Source organism: Thamnophis elegans, chromosome 4 (assembly GCF_009769535.1).
Source record: "Thamnophis elegans isolate rThaEle1 chromosome 4, rThaEle1.pri, whole genome shotgun sequence".
Taxonomy (NCBI): Eukaryota; Metazoa; Chordata; class Lepidosauria; order Squamata; family Colubridae; genus Thamnophis; species Thamnophis elegans.
In genome coordinates, this window is record NC_045544.1 from 140,922,821 (window position 1) to 140,942,978 (window position 20,158).

Genomic DNA, 20,158 nt, shown 5'->3' on the forward strand with positions numbered 1-20,158 from the left:
AACGGATCCAACTGGACAACTGTTTTTCCCGTGGATTTAAAATTCAAGTCGTACCCTCGAAGCAGGTTGAACGGCCTGCTTGTAATTGTGAATCCAGCTTAAGGTAAAGGTTTCCCTGGCACAGATGTGCTAGTCGTTCCCGACTCTAGGGGGCGCTGCTCATCTCTGTTTCAAAGCCGAAGAGCCAGCGCTGTCCGAAGACGTCTCCATGGTCATGTGGCCGGCGTGACTCAACGCCCGGAGCCGCACGGAACGCTGTTCCCTTCCCACCAAAGGTGGCTCCTGTTTTTCTACTTGCAATTTTTATGCGCTTATGCGCTAGGTTGGCAGAAGCTGGGACAAGGAATGGGGGCTCCCTCCGTTATGCAGCACTTGGGAATCCAGCTTAACTCATGGCATTTTTTTTGCCAGAAATGGGGCCGAAAGTCGCAAATTGTGACACTACAACCTGTCATAAACAGAGGCACCCAAAGTGCAATCAGGTTGACTGATTGGCGGGGGCGGGACAGCGGTCATAAATTCGAATTTCGCTGACCTTTTCAGGGCTTATCGTAAACTCAAACCGTTATTAAGAGAAGGACGGAAGGTCGAGGATTATCTGGGTTTAGCGTCCTTGGTCAAAACGGGGATTTGGATTGGAGGTGTGTGGGGGCCTTGGACGAAGGCAGGGGGTGTCCCAACCTGGGAACTTTTTAAGACTTCTGGACTTCAACTCCCAGAATTCCAGTTATTCTCTCCTCTGCCGTCCCAGTGATGGCAAACCTTTTCGGCACCGAGTGCCAGAACTGGAACATGCGCCCACCGGAGCACTGGAAACCCAAAGACCATCTGGTGACAGCACATGTGCCCACAGAAAGTGGTCTGTGTGCCACCACTGGCACAAGTGCCACAGGTTCACCATCTCTGTTTTATACCATCCCATCCTCTAGTCCCATGATGGCAAACCTGTGGCCTGCGTGCTAGAGGTGGCGCACAGAGCCCTCTCTTTGGGCATGTGTTCTGTTCCGTTATTTGTTCTGTTATCTGTTCTGTTCCATTCCATTCCTTATTCAATTCTATTCTTATTATTCTATTCTATTCCATATTCTGTTCTGTTCCATTCTGTTATCTATTCTATTCTATTCTATTCTATTCTACTCTATTCTGTTCCATATTCTGTTCTGTTCTGTTCCATTCCATTATCTATTCTGTTCTGTTCTGTTCCGTTCCATTCCATTCTATTCCTTATTCAATTCTATTCTTATTATTCTATTCTATTCCATATTCTGTTCTGTTCCATTCCGTTATCTATTCTATTCTATTCTATTCTGTTCTGTTCCATATTCTGTTCTGTTCCATTCCATTATCTATTTTATTTTATTCTATTCTGTTCTGTTCTATTCTATTCTGTTCTGTTCCATATTCTCTTCTGTTCCATTCCATTATCTATTCTATTCTGTTCTGTTCTATTCTATTCTATTCTGTTCCATATTCTGTTCTGTTCTGTTCCTTTCCGTTATCTATTCTATTCTATTCTATTCCATATTCTGTTCTGTTCCATATTCTGTTACGTTCCCTTATCTATTCCATTCCATTCTATTCTATTCTATTCTATTCCATATTCTGTTCTGTTCTGTTCCATATTCTGTTTTGTTTCATTCCGTTCTGTTCCGTTTATCTGTTCTGTTATCTGTTCCATCCCATTCCATTCCTTATTCTATTCTTATTCTTTTATTCTATATTTCTATTCTATTCCATATTCTGTTCTGTTCCCTTCCGTTATCTGTTCTGTTATCTGTTATCTGTTCTATTCTGTCCTTATTGTTATTCTACTCTACTCTTTATTCTATTCCTATTCCTATTCTTGCCAATCCACTCCCTGCACTGCACCAGCCTCTTCCTCATTTCTCGGCTGGCCAAACCAGGCATTTGCAGAGATTTTCAGGGGCGAAAAACCCAGCACTCCTTCCTTTCCTTGTCCCAGCTGAACCAGAGCCCTGGGACCTTTTCCAAGCCCCCCAGGAGCAGCCTGGGCTCCCTACTGGCACTGCAGGAAATCAAAAGCAGTTAGTCAGCACCCAGAGGCAGCAAAATGCCCACTGCGGAGGGCGCAGGGCATCCGATCCGCTACCCCTTTCTCCATTGGCGCAAAGAGAAAGGAGCAGTTTCCCTTTCCCGTGGCTGTCTCTCCGGGGGCCAGCATGAGGGAGTGGGCTTGGGACCCCAGGCCCGGTCTTGGAGCTGGCACCTTTTCCACGGACATGAGGCAGCATTTTAAGGCTAAAAATAGCAGCCAGGACTCAGCACCTAAGAATAGACCTTTCCGCGCAGGAGGCCAAGAGGAGGAAGGGATGGGCAGTTCAACGCACACAACCGGGCGCATTTCCCCCCCCCTCTTCGTTTGCGCCCCCAAGGCAGCTTTTGGGAAGAGCAAACACTTTGGGTGTGATGGAAAAGTGTCTCTGCTGGCAACAATAAGGGTGGGTGTTTCAGAGCCCCCCCCTTCCCCCCCCCCCAGCCTCACCAGGTGCCAGCAGCGTAACTGTTGATGGACGCATGCAAAAGGTTTTGACATGTGAGAACTGAACTTTCTTAAGGACACAGCTCTCTCTGGGCGGGGGGGGGGGGAGGTTTCTCAGCCTTGGCAGTCTTCACATGGATGGGCTCCCACTCCCAGAATCCCCCAGCCAGCAATGCTTTAAGAGGGGAGGACTTCCACTCCCAGAATCCCCCAGCGAGCCTGCTTTAAGAGAGGTGGGCTTCCACGCCCAGAATCCCCCAGCCAGCAATGCTTTAAGAGGGGAGGACTTCCACTCCCAGAATCCCCCAGCCAGCCTGCTTTAAGAGGGGAGGACTTCCACTCCCAGAATCCCCCAGCCAGCCTGCTTTAAGAGGGGAGGGCTCCCACTCCCAGAATTCCCCAACCAGCAATGCTTTAAGAGGGGAGGACTTCCACTCCCAGAATCCCCCAGCCAGCAATGCTTTAAGAGGGGAGGACTTCCACTCCCAGAATCCCCCAGCCAGCCTGCTTTAAGAGGGGAGGGCTCCCACTCCCAGAATTCCCCAGCCAGCAATGCTTTAAGAGGGGAGGACTTCCACTCCCAGAATCCCCCAGCCAGCCTGCTTTAAGAGGGGAGGACTTCCACTCCCAGAATCCCCCAGCCAGCATGCTTTAAGAGGGGAGGGCTCCCACTCCCAGAATTCCCCAGCCAGCCTGCTTTAAGAGGGGAGGACTTCCACTCCCAGAATCCCCCAGCCAGCAATGCTTTAAGAGGGGAGGACTTCCACTCCCAGAATCCCCCAGCCAGCCTGCTTTAAGAGGGGAGGGCTCCCACTCCCAGAATTCCCCAGCCAGCAATGCTTTAAGAGGGGAGGACTTCCACTCCCAGAATCCCCCAGCCAGCCTGCTTTAAGAGGGGAGGGCTCCCACTCCCAGAATTCCCCAGCCAGCAATGCTTTAAGAGGGGAGGACTTCCACTCCCAGAATCCCCCAGCCAGCCTGCTTTAAGAGGGGAGGACTTCCACTCCCAGAATCCCCCAGCCAGCATGCTTTAAGAGGGGAGGGCTCCCACTCCCAGAATTCCCCAGCCAGCAATGCTTTAAGAGGGGAGGACTTCCACTCCCAGAATCCCCCAGCCAGCCTGCTTTAAGAGGGGAGGGCTTCCACTCCCAGAATCCCCCAGCCAGCCTGCTTTAAGAGGGGAGGGCTTCCACTCCCAGAATCCCCCAGCCAGCCTGCTTTAAGAGGGGAGGGCTTCCACTCCCAGAATCCCCCAGCCAGCAATGCTTTAAGAGGGGAGGACTTCCACTCCCAGAATCCCCCAGCCAGCATGCTTTAAGAGGGGAGGGCTCCCACTCCCAGAATCCCCCAGCCAGCAATGCTTTAAGAGGGGAGGACTTCCACTCCCAGAATCCCCCAGCCAGCATGCTTTAAGAGGGGAGGGCTTCCACTCCCAGAATCCCCCAGCCAGCAATGCTTTAAGAGGGGAGGACTTCCACTCCCAGAATCCCCCAGCCAGCCTGCTTTAAGAGGGGAGGGCTTCCACTCCCAGAATCCCCCAGCCAGCAATGCTTTAAGAGGGGAGGACTTCCACTCCCAGAATCCCCCAGCCAGCCTGCTTTAAGAGGGGAGGGCTCCCAGTCCCAGAATTCCCCAGCCAGCAATGCTTTAAGAGGGGAGGGCTTCCACTCCCAGAATCCCCCAGCCAGCCTGCTTTAAGAGGGGAGGGCTTCCACGCCCAGAATCCCCCAGCCAGCCTGCTTTAAGAGGGGAGGGCTCCCAGTCCCAGAATTCCCCAGCCAGCAATGCTTTAAGAGGGGTGGGCTCCCACTCCCAGAATCCCCCAGCCAGCCTGCTTTAAGAGGGGTGGCTTTCACTCCCAGAATCCCCCAGCCAGCCTGCTTTAAGAGGGGAGGGCTTCCACTCCCAGAATCCCCCAGCCAGCCTGCTTTAAGAGGGGAGGACTTCCACTCCCAGAATCCCCCAGCCAGCATGCTTTAAGAGGGGAGGGCTCCCACTCCCAGAATTCCCCAGCCAGCAATGCTTTAAGAGGGGAGGACTTCCACTCCCAGAATCCCCCAGCCAGCATGCTTTAAGAGGGGAGGGCTCCCACTCCCAGAATCCCCCAGCCAGCAATGCTTTAAGAGGGGAGGACTTCCACTCCCAGAATCCCCCAGCCAGAATGCTTTAAGAGGGGAGGGCTTCCACTCCCAGAATCCCCCAGCCAGCCTGCTTTAAGAGGGGTGGACTTCCACTCCCAGAATCCCCCAGCCAGCCTGCTTTAAGAGGGGTGGGCTTCCACTCCCAGAATCCCCCAGCCAGAATGCTTTACGAGGGGAGGACTTCCACTCCCAGAATCCCCCAGCGAGCCTGCTTTAAGAGAGGTGGGCTTCCACGCCCAGAATCCCCCAGCCAGCAATGCTTTAAGAGGGGAGGACTTCCACTCCCAGAATCCCCCAGTCAGCCTGCTTTAAGAGGGGAGGACTTCCACTCCCAGAATCCCCCAGCCAGTATGCTTTAAGAGGGGAGGACTTCCACTCCCAGAATCCCCCAGCCAGAATGCTTTACGAGGGGAGGACTTCCACTCCCGGAATCCCCCAGCCACGATGCTTTAAGAGGGGAGGACTTCCACTCCCAGAATCCCCCAGCCAGGAGGCTTTAAGAGGGGAGGACTTCCACTCCCAGAATCCCCCAGCCAGCAATGCTTTAAGAGGGGAGGGCTCCCACTCCCAGAATTCCCCAGCCAGCCTGCTTTAAGAGGGGAGGGCTCCCACTCCCAGAATCCCCCAGCCAGAATGCTTTAAGAGGGGAGGATTTCCACTCCCAGAATCCCCCAGCCAGAATGCTTTACGAGGGGAGGACTTCCACTCCCAGAATCCCCCAGCCACGATGCTTTAAGAGGGGAGGACTTCCACTCCCAGAATCCCCCAGCCAGGAGGCTTTAAGAGGGGAGGGCTCCCACTCCCAGAATTCCCCAGCCAGCCTGCTTTAAGAGGGGAGGGCTCCCACTCCCAGAATCCCCCAGCCAGAATGCTTTAAGAGGGGAGGATTTCCACTCCCAGAATCCCCCAGCCAGAATGCTTTACGAGGGGGGGACTTCCACTCCCAGAATCCCCCAGCCACGATGCTTTAAGAGGGATGGACTTCCACTCCCAGAATCCCCCAGTCAGCCTGCTTTAAGATGGGTGGACTTCCACTCCCAGAATCCCCCAGCCAGCCTGCTTTAAGAGGGGAAGACTTCCACTCCCAGAATTCCCCAGCCAGCATGCTTTAAGAGGGGAGGACTTCCACTCCCAGAATCCCCCAGCCAGCCTGCTTTAAGAGGGGAGGACTTCCACGCCCAGAATCCCCCAGCCAGCCTGCTTTAAGAGGGGAGGACTTCCACTCCCAGAATCCCCCAGCCAGCATGCTTTAAGAGGGGAGGGCTCCCACTCCCAGAATTCCCCAGCCAGCAATGCTTTAAGAGGGGAGGACTTCCACTCCCAGAATCCCCCAGCCAGCCTGCTTTAAGAGGGGAGGACTTCCACTCCCAGAATCCCCCAGCCAGAATGCTTTACGAGGGGAGGACTTCCACTCCCAGAATCCCCCAGCCACGATGCTTTAAGAGGGGAGGACTTCCACTCCCAGAATCCCCCAGCCAGGAGGCTTTAAGAGGGGAGGACTTCCACTCCCAGAATCCCCCAGCCAGGAGGCTTTAAGAGGGGAGGACTTCCACTCCCAGAATCCCCCAGCCAGGAGGCTTTAAGAAAGGTAGAGTTGGATGTGATGTGAAGCCTTGAGAAACTTGTAGTATCTCCCTCATACCCCAGTTCATCCTCAAAAGGCGGCCCCCTGTTGTGATGTGCCAGGTATCAAAAAACCGCAATTCCCGATGGATCTGACAGGCGCTAGGTTGGCGGATCTCCGAGGGTTGGAGAGACGTTCCGAAATCTGAGTTCAAATCTCCATCTTGGCTCTGTTTTAGTCCTTTCTCCCTCGGAGAGTTAGCCAGGGGGCCCATATCAAATATTTTGGTTTTTTTTTAAAGATTAAGTAATGGGTTTCCCCCCCCCCTTGGGGCAGAAAAGAATAGGGGCAACAGGCAGAAGTCCCGGTCTGTTTCACAACTCCAGGTGTGAAGAAAAGGTGAAAAATGAATGAAAACATCTGCTGATGTATTTCTGTTTTTAGCTGCATGTGAGGCTGATGCCCTCACGGTGCTAAACTCTGGATGAGCTAAGCAGGATCAGGTGGATTGGAGTGGGGGCTACCAGGTGATCCCAGGGTTGTAGCAAAAGGGAAAAGCAGAGACTACTGACATCCCCAATGTTGCATGGACCATCCTCGGAGGGCAAGAGGCGTGGGGCTCATGTATCTTGATACCTCTGTGGTGTGTTAACAACAACAAAAAACATGGGGTGCAGTCAAGTTTTCTGGGGGTGGGCAACGTCTGTGGGGTGCAGTGCTGTGGACTGGGGGGGGCAGAAATCTCACATAAATGTTTGGGGGGGAATGAGGCCAGTGTGAGCATCCATCTTTGTAGCAGAGGGCGTGGCTTAAGAGAGCAGGAAAGGATTCCTTCGGCTTTGGAACTCCCTGCCTCAAGAAAGTGGGCTGATCGTCTCACTCCTGGCCTTCAGGGAAGCTAATTCAAGGTATCAAAATTATCTGCTGCCTTTTCGTTACATTTAGCATCTTGAAAAACTCATTGGTATTTTATATATTATTTTACTTTGTATATTATTTTATGTTATATATTGTTTTATTTTATATATTATTTTATTTTATATTATATTATATTATATATTATATTTTATATATTATATTATATTTCATATTATATTTTATTTTATTTTATATATTATATTTTATATATTTTATTTTATTTTATATATTTTTTATTTTTTTATTTTATATTTATTTACTTTTATTTTATTTTATTGGACTCTATTCTATGTATTCCATTCCATTCTATTTTATTATTATTTTTGTTTTATTTCACTTTATTTTTTATTTTATTCCCTTTTATTTTATGCTTTATTTTATTTTTATTTATATCAGTTAATCAATGGAAAAACAATTAATCAGTGGAACAGAAGTTGACTCCAGAAGTTGTGAATGCTCCAACACTGGAAGTCTTTAAGAAGATGTTGGATAGGCATTTGTCTGAAACGGTATAGGGTTTCCTGCCTAGGCAGGGGGTTGGACTAGAAGACCTCCAAGGTCCCTTCCAACTCTGCTCTTGTATTGTATTGTACTGTAATTGTATTAATGAAAAGGACTAGGGGAGACATGATAGCAGCCTTCCAATATCTCAGGGGTTGCCACAAAGAAGAGGGAGTCAAGCTATTCTCCAAGGCGCCCGAGGGCAGAACAAGGAGCAATGGGTGGAAACTAATCAAGGAGAGAAGCAACTTAGAACTGAGGAGAAATTTCCTGACAGTTAGAACAATTAATCAGTGGAACAGAAGTTGCCTCCAGAAGTTGTGAATGCCCCAACACCGGAAGTCTTTAAGAAGATGCTGGATAGCCATTTGTCTGGAACGGTATAGGGTCTCCTGCCTAGGCAGGGAGTTGGACTAGAAGACCTCCAAGGTCCCTTCCAACTCTGCCATTGTATTCAAAGTCCTCAATTTACAATCTTTCATTTGATAACCATTCCAAATTACAACAGCACTGAAAAAAGTGAGTTATATGATCATTTTTCACACTTACAACCGTTGCGGCCTCCCCACCATCAGGTGATCAAAACTTGGTCTCTTGGCAACTGATTCATAGTTATGACGGTCACAGATCCAGAAGATCACATGATCCCCTTTTGCAACCTTCTGACAAGCAAAGTCAAGAAGGAAGCCAGAATCACTTAACAACTGTGTTACTAACTTAACAACTGCAGTGATTCACTTAACAACGGTGGCAAGAAAGGTCGTAAAGCACGGCAAAACTCACTTAACAAATGTCCCACTTAGCAACATAGATTTTGGGCTCGATTATGGTCGTAAGTCGAGGACTGCATGTGTACTTCCCATCTCACTACTACTGGCACCTTTTAGCCAAGAAATGCTAGAAGTTTTCACTTGACTCGAACAGCGGCCGTTTTCTCTCCCTCCAGGTGTGGCAAATTCCGGATTTCCTGCCGTTGCGTAACCTGACAGAGCCGGTGGTGACCCTGGAAGGGCATTCCAAGAGGGTGGGCATCCTGACTTGGCACCCTACTGCCCGGAACGTCCTACTCAGCGCAGGTAAGAGACTCTCTCCACCCACCTTGGCCGCTTCCAGTGGGATGGAGTTCCTCAGGTTAAGCCAGTGTTTCTCAACTTCAGGAAACTCTTTTTTTTTTAATGAAAAATTTAAAAAACAAACTTTTACAAATATTTACCTCCCTCCCCCCCCCACCCTCCTCCCCAACCCCCCCAACCTCCCCCCCCCCGACTTCCCAGAACCAATACAAGGTATAAATCTTTAACAAAAACATTCTAAAATAAGCTTAAAAAGAAAAAAAAAAGTTAATAACATCTTTCACTTGAGCTTTAACCCCTCCTTGCTAGGCTAACTCTAAACAATTTATATCATTCCTAGTTTCTTTAGTCATAATCTATCTGGAATTTCTTAGTCCCGTATTTATTTTGAGTATAATCAATCCATCTTCTCCACTCCAGTTTATATCTCTCGTTTGAATGGTCCTTGAGATATGCAGATATTTTAGCCATCTCAGCTAGGTTTGTTACTTTCGATGTCCATTCTTGAATTGTAGGCAAATCTTCCTTCTTCCAGTATTGCGCCACCAGCAGTCTAGCTGCGGTTATTAAATGCAAAATCAGGTTAATCTCTACAGCTGTACAATCAGTAATTATACCCAACAAAAATAACTGGGGGGTAAACTTTATCCTTTTTTAAAGAACATTATGCATAATCCACCATATTTTTATCCAAAATGCTTTAACCTTTTTTGCAAATCCACCATATATGATAATACGTAGCATCAGCACAATCGCATCTCCAGCATTTAGGTTGTAAAAGCCAGCTTTTTAGGATCTAAATGCCATCTATAAAACATAAAAATTTTCTCTCAAATTTGGGGCTTGTGTAAACTTTACATTTCTTACCCAAATCTTTTCCCATGTATCCGACTTCAGGAAACTCTTAAGGTGGGTGGACTTCAAGTCCCAGAAAGCTTTGCTGGCTGGGGAATTCTGGGAGTTGAAGTTCGCCCACCTTAAGAGTTGTTTTGTTGAGAAACACACGGATCTACATAGAAGCCAGGTGTTTTTTTTTCCTTGGAAGCATGGAGCTGCACATCGTCAGAAATGGCTGGGGGAATCTCCCCCCCCACCCTGGAATCCCCCAGGACCAGGATGGGGAACTCATGGCACGCAGAGCCCTCTCTCTGGGCACGGGGGGCGGCTGTCTCCAGATGTACACCCGGAAACCAGAAATGGCGTTTTTGGCCCGAGAGATGGCCTGTTTTCAGAACTTTTTCGGGCCATTTTCCTGCAATTTTTCAACCATTTTTTGGGCCAAAAATGGCCTGAAAATGGCCTAAAAATGGCTCCCAAAACCACCAAAAAACAGGTCATTTTTGAGGCCGTTTTTGGCCCAAAAATCGTATGGAAAATGGCCCCAAAACAGCCTGAAAATGGCTCTAAAAACAGCCACAAAACAGGCATGTGCATGCTGGCCAGCTGGTTTTCAGGTTTCTGGCGCTCCGGTGCATGCGCACGAACGCATATTCCAGGTTTGGGCACTCAGTGCCAAAAAGGTGCACCATCACTGCCCTAGGGACTAGCATCTTAACTCCTTCTTTAAAAGGAAAATTAAAAAAAAACAACAGTCTCAGTCTTCACAGGTTAATTATTTGGCTGATCTCGCTTCTTCCTTCCTCGACTTTGAAAAATTGCAGTGACTTAATTCTGCTGATCTGTTTTTATTTTTTTATTGAGTGAATGGATGGATTCTTGAGGCCGTTAAGAACTGGATGAGCGCTAACAAACTGGTACTCAACCCGGACAAGACCGAGTGGTTGTTGTGTTTCCCTCCCAATAATTTGGCCGATATTCCATCACTCAGGCTGGGGGGTCAAATTTTATACCCCTCAGAGAGGGTCCGTAACTTAGGAGTCCTCCTGGATCGACAGCTGACCTTTGACCATCAGCTGTCGGCTGTGACCAGGGGGGCATTTGCCCAGGTTCGCCTGGTGCGCCAGTTACAGCCCTACCTGAACCGGGAGGCTCTCGCAACAGTCGCTCGAGCCCTTGTGATCTCCAGGCTGGAATACTGCAATGGGCTCTACATGGGGCTGCCCTTGAAGTGCATCCGGCGACTGCAGTTAGTCCAGAATGCAGCCGCGCGAGTGATAGTGGGCGCACCGCGGTTCGCCCACATTACACCCATCCTCCGCGAGCTGCACTGGCTACCTGTCGATCTCCGGGTGCGCTTCAGGGTACTGATGACCACCTTTAAAGCACTCCATGGTAGTGGATCTGGGTACTTGAGAGACCGCCTTCTGCCGATTACCTCCCTCCGACCGATTAGATCGCACAGACTGGGCCTCCTCCGAATCCCATCCGCCAGTCAATGCCGACTGGCGACTACACGGAGGAGAGCCTTTTCTGTTGCAGCTCCGACCCTGTGGAACGATCTCCCCGCCGAGATTCGCACCCTCACCACCATCCAGACCTTCCGCACAGCCCTTAAGACCTGGCTCTCCCATCAGGCCTGGGGATAGGTTCCCAATTTACCCGCCCGAGTGTTGACTGTTGAATGCAAGTTGTGTTTTATTATTTTATTTTGTTCACTTACTGTTTGTCTTTTGATATCGCACCCCACTCCCTGTGATTGTAAGCCGCCCTGAGTCCCCTCAGGGAGAAGGGCGGCCTATAAATCTTAATAAAATGTCTAAAAAAAAAAATTTGAGATTTATAAGGCTGCCTGATTCAGACAGAGTGATTCTGGGCTCAGGTCAACACAAACACTCAATACACAAACACACACACACACACAAAAACACACACATACCCGCATCACGACAAATCGGCCAGGTGTAAATACGGCATTTTAAAGCTCTTAGAATGAATGAGCCGGAAGGGACCTTGGAGGTCTTCTAGTCCAGCCCCCTGCTCAAGCAGGAGAACCTATATATATATATTATTTCAGGTAAGTGACTATCTCTAGACTCTTCTTGAAAACATCCAGTGATGGAGCGCGTGTGACCTGGATGGATGGGGGATCTCAAAGATCATCTAGCCCAGAATACAGAATAAGAGAGTTGGGAGGGGTTTGGGGAGGTCATCTAGTCCAACCCCCCCCCTCCCCGCTCAGACAGGAGATCGTCTACCATTCTGGAAAGACGGCGATCCAACCTCTGCTTAAAATCCTCCCATTGATGGAGCACCCATCCATAATCTGCAATTTCTCAATCTTGGCAACTTGAAGACGGGTGAACTACAACTCCCAGAATCCCCTGGGCAGCTTTGCTAAATATTGCCAGAGTTTTCCATTCTTTCTTCTTATCCTGGATGGCTTCCCAGCATTCCTGCTCTCCTTCGGTTTTGGCCACTTGGTTTCGGTCACTCTGTGGGCCGAAGCAACCTTCCTGCAGTTGGGGAAGGTGGACGGTACCTTAAACACCCCCCCCCCATTTCTTACACGTTGGGGAGGCTATAAAGCCTCAATAAGGCCCCACCTGGAATCCTGCGTCCAGTTTTGGTCACCACGATATAAAAAAGATGTGGAGACTCTGGAAAGAGTGCAGAGAAGATCAACCAGGATGATGGAAGGATTGGAGGCCAAAACATACGATGAGCGGTTGCAGGAACTGGGCCTGGCTAGTCTAGGGAAGAGAAGGACCAGGGGAGACAGGAGAACAGCCTTCCAGTATTTGAGGGGCTGCCCCAGAGAGGAGGAAGGGGTCAAGCTATTCTCCAAAGCCCCTGAAGGCCAGACAAGGAACAATGGATGGAAACTGACCAAGGAGAGATTCAACCTGGAAATAAGGAGGAGTTTTCTGACTGTGGGAACTATCAACCCATGGAAGAGAAGTTGCCTTCGGAAGTTGTGGGAGCTTCAAAGAAGAGACTGGGCTGCCATCGGTCAGAAATGCTGTAGTAGGGTCTCCTGCTTGGGCGGTGGGGTTGGACTAGATGACCTCCAAGGTCCCTTCCAACTCTGTTAATCTGAATCTATCTAAGACGATCAAAGGCCTGGAGGCTCAAACATACGATGAACGGTTGCAGGAACTGGGCCTGGCTAGTCTAGGGAAGAGAAGGACCAGGGGAGACAGGAGAGCATCTTCCAGTATTTGAGGGGCTGCCCCAGAGAGGAAGGGGGTCAAGCTACTCTCCAATGCACCTGAAGGCCAGAGAACGAATAATGGATGTAAACTAAACAGGAACAAGAAGAGACTGGCCCTCGGTCAGAAACAGTGTAGGATCTCCTGCTTGGGCAGGGGGTTGGACTAGATGACCTCCAAGGTCCCTTCCAACTCTGTTATTCTGTTATTGTTATTCAGAAGTTGTGGGAGCTTTCAAGTTTCCTTCGGAAGTTGTGGGAGCTTCATCACTGGAGGCTTTCAAGAAGAGACTGGGCTGCCATCGGCCAGAAATGGTGTAGGGTCTCCTGTTTGGACTAGATGACCTCCAAGATCCCTTCCAACTCTGTTCATCTGTAATATGAAGAATAGTTGCAGGAACTGGGCCTGGCTAGTCTAGTGAGGAGAAGGACCAGGGGAGACAGGAGAGCATCTTCCAGTATTTGAGGGGCTGCCCCAGAGAGGAAGGGGGTCCAGCTATTCTCCAAAGCACCCGAAGGCCAGAGAAGGAAGAATGGATGGAAACTGACCAAGGAGATATTCAACCTGGAAATACGGAGGAGTTTTCTGACTGTGGGAACTACTAACCAATGGAATAGCTTGCCACCAGAAGTTGTGGGAGCTTCATCCCTGGAAGCTTCTAAGAAGAGACTGCCATTGGTCAGAAATGGTGTAGTAGGGTGTTCTGACCCCCCTCATCCCACACCAACACGCACTCCGAGCCAAAGATAAGTTACGGCATTTAATTAACAGACAGACAGGTCCTTGGCAGCAAACCGGCACAGATAAACCCTGGCAGCAATCCAGCCTTCCCAAACTCACAATAATGTTCTTCGACATTAGTTCCTGCATTGACTTCTGCAAGAGGGGCGTGTGCACAAGCAGTCCTTTTATAGTCTGGAGAGGAGCCTAATTTCCACCAGCTGAGTGCAATTACCTCCTGTACTTGCACAACTGTTCCTGACGCCTATTAGCTCTTCGGTGCCGGGCATCCAGGAACAACTCACTGCTGACCTCCGGCTCACACTCCCTTGTCTCCTCCCCACTGGTCCAAGGCTCAGGCGCCTCCTGGTGGCCAACCAGCCTCTCTGCCCCCTGCTCGGAGTCGGAACCCTGTCCAGGGTCCTCCACATCCTCCAGAGCTGACTCATAGGGCCCCTCGCTGTCGGAGTCTGGTGGCAGCTCCAACGGCTCCTGCTGGACCACAACAGTAGAGTATCGTGCTTGAGCAGGGGGTTGGACTAGATGACCTACAAGGTCCCTTCCAACTCTGTTAATCTGTAAATGCCAGCCTATTTTATTATGAAATTTCATTGCTGCCCATCTTAAACATAAAAACATTATAAACATATGATATACAATATAAGTTCAGCCATAATTCAAATGAGGTTTAGATCAGACTACAAAATAATATTGCAGAAATGGAGCTCCTAATAAATGACTGGTTTTCTTTTGAAACTTGGCTTGAGGCTCATGAATCAATTAGGGCATTTTTCGGAAACCTGACATACAGCTAGTCCCAGGCACACAACATTCAATGACCGTTCAGAGTTACTACGGTGCTGAAAAAAGTGACTTAGGACCAGGTTTCACACTTACGACGGTTGCAGCATCCCCGTGGTCACGCGATCCAAATTCAGGTGCCTGGAAACCGACTCGCACGAGCGAAGGGAATGCGGAAGCCAGACTCACTTAACAACCATGGGACTGACTTTTATCAGCTAAGAGTGATTCACTGCACAACTATGGCAACAAAGGTCGTAAAACAGGGCAAAACCTATTTAACAACCATCCCGTTTAGCTCCATATTGTGGGCTCAGCTGTGGCCGTAAGTGGAGGACTACTGTAAACCTGTCCCTGGAGGTAAAAAAAATCTAACCTAATTCCATTGACTCATATTTATGACGGTTGCTGTGTCCCGGGGTCGTGTGATTCCCTTTTGTGACCTTCTGACGAGCAAAGTCCACGGGGAAGCCACATTCGCTTCGGGGCCGTGTGACTGACTTAACCAGAGAGCCGATTCGCTTAACGACCGTGGCAAGAAAGGTTGTAAAATGAGTCAAAACACACGAGAAATGCTTGAGTTAGTGACATAAATTTTGGACCCGAGTGTGATCACGAGGAGGACAACCTGTAATGGGGAGGGGGGCAGGGGAGGGGTCCAGGGACCCTGGGTCCTTCCATCGCGTCCTGACACCCTCTTCTGCACCAGGGGGGGACAATGCCATCATCCTCTGGAACGTGGGCACAGGGGAGGCCCTCATAACACTGGACGACCTGCACACCGACGTCATCTACAGCGTCTGCTGGAATCGCAATGGGAGCCAGTTTGTCACCACCTGCAAGGACAAACGCCTGCGGATCATCGACCCACGGCAGCACCTGGTTGTGGCTGTGAGTAAGACGGGCCGAGGGGAGGGTGGCTGGCACTGCCTCATCTGCCCCCAGCATGCGGGGTAGAGGTGAGTTTTCCGTCCTTGGTTTGGCTGGGTGGCTCAGATCAGCGTTTTCAACCCTGGAAAATTCCACTCCCAGAATCCCCCAGCCAGCAGGCTTTAAGAGGGGTGGGCTTCCACTCCCAGAATTCCCCAGCCAGGATGCTTTAAGAGGGATGGACTTCCACTCCCAGAATCCCCCATCCAGCAGACTTTAAGAGGGATGGACTTCCACTCCCAGAATTCCCCAGCCAGGATGCTTTAAGAGGGATGGACTTCCACTCCCAGAATCCCCCATCCAGCAGACTTTAAGAGGGATGGACTTCCACTCCCAGAATTCCCCAGCCAGGATGCTTTAAGAGGGATGGACTTCCACTCCCAGAATCCCCCAGCCAGCATGCTTTAAGAGGGAAGGACTTCAAACTCCCATAATCCCCCAGCCATCATGCTTTAAGAGGGATGGACTTCCACTCCCAGAATCCCCCAGCCAGCAGGCTTTAAGAGGGATGGACTTCCACTCCCAGAATCCCCCAGCCAGCAAGCTTTAAGAGGGGAGGACTTCCACTCCCAGAATCCCCCAGCCAGCCTGCTTTAAGAGGGGTGGACTTCCACTCCCAGAATCCCCCAGCCAGCATGCTTTAAGATGGGAGGACTTCCACTCCCAGAATCCCCCAGCCACCCTGCTTTAAGAGGGGAAGACTTCCACTCCCAGAATCCTCCAGCCAGCAAGCTTTAAGAGGGAAGGCCTTCCACTCCCAGAATCCCCCATTGTGGCTGGGGAATTCTGGGAATTGTAGTCCCCCCCATCTTAAAGTTCCCAAGGGTGGGAAACATTGCACTAATGCTTTTGGGGTGCCGTGTCTGTGTGATCTAACCCACTAACCCTTGCCCCCAGGAGACCCTCAAGCCCCATGAGGGGGCGCGTCCCGTCCGCGCCATCATCTTGGCCGATGGCCGCGTCTTCACCACTGGCTTCAGCAAGATGAGTGAGAGGCAGCTGGCCCTGTGGGACTTGGTACGACTGGCTGGCATCTGGAGGGGCAACTCACGCCTGTGGGGGTCTCTGGGGAGAGAGGAAGGGGTGTATGGGGGCTACGGGTGGCTATCTTGACCTTTGACTCCACAGGAGGAGGAGAAGAGGAAGAACAGAATGCCTTAAGATGAGTGGACTTCAACTCCCAGAATCCTTCAGTCACCAAGACAGGTGGACTTCAACTCCCAGAATTCCTGAGCCAGCATGGCTGGCTCAGGAATTCTGGGAATTGAAGTCCATAGGTTGTAAAGTAGCTATAGTTGCTGACAGTTGGGTTAGTAGCAGTGTGTATATATCCCCCTTGTCCTTCCTCGTCTTCGTCCCTCTGGCCAGCCGGCTCCTCTGTGCCCCTGCCGGCCCGTAACGCTCTCTTTCCCGTCTGCCAGGAGAGATTGGCGGCCCACGAAGGGATGAGGCCCATGCGCGCCATCTTTACCCGCGAAGGACAAATCTTCACCACGGGGTTCACCCGCATGAGCCAGCGGGAGCTGGGACTCTGGGACCCGGTAGTCGGGCTGCATGGTGTGGACCCTCCCCCAACCCCTCCCCCCTCTGGGAACTCGGGCATTGTCCTGCCCGGCCCCTCCCCTCCTGTCTAGCGGGGGGGGGAGGCAGGCCCAGAGGCATGGCGGGGTCATGTTCGGGCAGGTGATGTTACGGTGGGATGAATGCCCATGGGCAGGAGCAGTTCCCACATGCACCAAGTCCAGAACACATGTGCACGCACGCACAGACATATCCCTGTGGGAGTCAGTGATGCAAAGATGGTGAAAGGGAAAATCAAATTTTCACACAGAGAAATTTACACACACAGAAATGTAGACGAACACACACAGAGAGACACATCCCTGTGGAAGCAGGTGTAAAGATCCTGAAAGTGAATTACAAATTTACAGAGAAATTTACACACAGAGAAATTTACACACAGAGAAATTTACACACAGAGAAATTTACACACAAGAGAAATTTACACACAGAGAAATTTACACACAGAGAAATTTACACACAGAGAAATTTACACACAGAGAAATTTACACACAAGAGAAATTTACACACAGAGAAATTTACACACAGAGAAATTTACACACAGAGAAATTTACACACAGAGAAATTTACACACAGAGAAATTTACACAGGAAATTTGCACATATAGAAATTTACAGAGAAATTTACACACAAGAGAAATTTACACACAGAGAAATTTACACACAGAGAAATTTACACACAAGAGAAATTTACACACAGAGAAATTTACACACAGAGAAATTTACACACAGAGAAATTTACACAGAGAGAAATTTACACAAGAAATTTGCACATATAGAAATTTACAGAGAAATTTACACAGAGAAATTCACACAGAAATTTGCACATACAGGAATTTACAGAGAAATTTGGAGACACAAAAATTTACACAGAGAAATTTACACACAGAGAAATGTAGACGTACACACACAGAGAGACACATCTCTGTGGAAGCAGGTGTAAAGATCCTGAAAGTGAACTTCAAATTTACACACAGAGAAATTTACACATACACCCACATAAATACATCCCCATCAAAGTCAGCGCTGCAAAGAGGCTGAAAATGAACCTCAAATTTACACACACAGAAATTTACAGACACATTTACACACACTTTACACATACATACATACAGAGACATATCCCCATGGAAGTCAGGACTGCAAAGGTGCTGAAAGTGAACCTCAGATTTGCACACACAGAAATGTACACAGAGAAATTTACACACAGAGAAATTTTCAGAGAAATTTACAAAGAGAAATTTACACACAGGGAAATTTACACACAGAAATTTTCAGAGTTGTTTACACGGAGAAATTTTCACACAGAGAAATTTACACAGATATTTGCACATACAGACGTTTACAGATAAATTTGGAGACACAAAAATTTACACAGAGAAATTTACAGAGATAAATTTACACAGAGGAATTTAAACAGAGAAATTTGCACATACAGAAATTTATACAGAAAAATCTACACACACCCATTTACACAGAGAAATGTGCAGAGATAAATTTACACAGAGAAATTTACACACACACACACACTTAAGTCAGTACTATAAAGATGCTGCAACTGAACCTCAAATTTGCACATACAGAAATTTAGACACACACACACACACACACACACACACACACACACACACACAGGTCCCCATGGAAGTCAGCCCTGTAAAGATGTTGAAGCCAAACATTGAATTGAACTCAGCAATTAAGCCAAAGACATGGAGTCCTCGACTTACAACCATTCATTTAATGACCGTTCAAAGTTACCACAGCACTGAAAAAAAGAGACTTAGGACCATTTTTCACACTTACGACCGTTGCAGCCTCCTCGTGTTCAAGTGATCAAAATTTGGACACATGGCAACTGACTCGCATTTATGACGGTCAGAGCATCCCGGGGTGATCACAGGATCCCCTTTTGCAACCTTCCCGACAAGCCAAGTCAAGGAGGAAGCCAGATTCACTTACTGACCATGCCACTGGCTTTAGAACTGTGATGTTTCACTTAGCAACTGTGGCGAGGAAGGTCATAAACTGAGACAATTATTCGCAAGGTCTCCTTTTCCTATAACCTTACACCGGATTTGGCTTTTTTCCAAGGACATCTGGGAGCAGGTCAGGTGTCAATCAAATTTATTGCCCATCTGGCCAAGATTCTGAGTGTCCAGCAGAGGGCAGCATTTGGCCCACCTTGACTCCACAGCAGTTAACATTTGGATAGGAGGCCACCAGGTGATCCCGGGGCCAAAAAGCTTCAATGGGAAGCTCCGAGGAGACATGACTTCCCTTTCTGACCACTCGGTCCGTCCCCGGACAATGCCTGCTTCCCAGAGTCTGATTGCTGTGGATTTGGGGCCCGGGGGTGGGGTGGGGAGGATGGAAGAGTGCATGGGGGTGTGCTGTGCTTCCAGGGCGGGGGGTGGGGGCTACAAAAAGAGGATGGGGGGCATTCACAAATAGGGAGTGGGACTAGGAATGGACGATATAGTCTGTGCAGCCCAGGATTCTCCAACTTTGGCCCCTTTAAGACTTACGGACTTCAACTCCCAGAATTCCCCCCCCCCTCCCAGCCAGCCTTCTGGGAGTTGAAGTCCACAAGGTCTTAAAAGGGGCCCAGGATTGAGCATCCCGAGTGCAACCCATGGGGCACTGCGGCTGAGGTGAACGGGGGGCTCAGTTAGAATGCGCAAGGCTAAGAGGCAGGAGATTAGGGAGGGGGTCAGACTAGATGTCCTCTGGGGGGATCCTTCGGTCAGGATAGAGCGCAAGGGGAGCGTTTTGAGTTACAACTGGCGTCACGGGTGATTCTAGGGGGCGAAATGTGGCTGGGGGGGATCACCTTGGGTTCTCCCACCCCCACCCCCAGCTGCGTGCATGGGCCTTGGAGTGGGCCTGGGGGAGGGGTCGGGGGGTCCTGACTCCTCTCCTGGTCTTTGCAGAAGAACTTCGAGGAGCCCATCGCCCTCCAGGAGATGGACACCAGCAACGGGGTACTCCTCCCCTTTTACGACCCTGATTCCAGCATAGTCTACCTCTGTGGAAAGGTAGCTAAACGGGGGTCATTCCTCCCCTGGCAATGGGGGGTGGGGGTGGGGGTGGGGCAGGGAGTCTACTCTGGGGGGAAATGGGGAGGGGGCACCGTGCTCCCCTCCGATGGCTCCTCATGGTGATCAATCTGAGGTTCTAACCAAGGGAGTGCAGCCCCGATCGCCCCCCCCCTTCCCACCTTAGACCCACGGCCGGGGTTCCTGGTGGGAATAAAAAGGGAGTCAGGGAGGGGGGAGTTGTAATTGGGTGTCACCGTTTTCTTGGAAGAAATGAAAAAGGAAGAATGGGCTGTTAGGGGAAATGAGAGAGAGGGAGGGAAGGAAGGAAGGGGAGAAAGAAAAG

The 20,158-nt window shown here is 49.6% G+C and overlaps 1 protein-coding gene across 2 annotated transcripts in view; it reads left to right on the plus strand.

Annotated features, from left to right (window-relative positions):
* The window catches only part of CORO6 (coronin 6), a 40,482-nt gene that overhangs the window by 13,031 nt on the left and 7,293 nt on the right, over nucleotides 1-20,158 (plus strand). The window contains exons 3-6 of one of the 2 annotated variants that reach the window (XM_032217024.1): nucleotides 8,571-8,700; nucleotides 14,977-15,158; nucleotides 16,095-16,214; nucleotides 19,708-19,812. In XM_032217024.1, coding sequence (XP_032072915.1) covers nucleotides 8,571-8,700; nucleotides 14,977-15,158; nucleotides 16,095-16,214; nucleotides 19,708-19,812 — 537 coding nt within the window. Of the gene's footprint in view, nucleotides 1-8,570; nucleotides 8,701-14,976; nucleotides 15,159-16,094; nucleotides 16,215-16,618; nucleotides 16,739-19,707; nucleotides 19,813-20,158 lie in introns of both variants that reach the window. The other variant, XM_032217025.1, reaches the window with a different exon arrangement.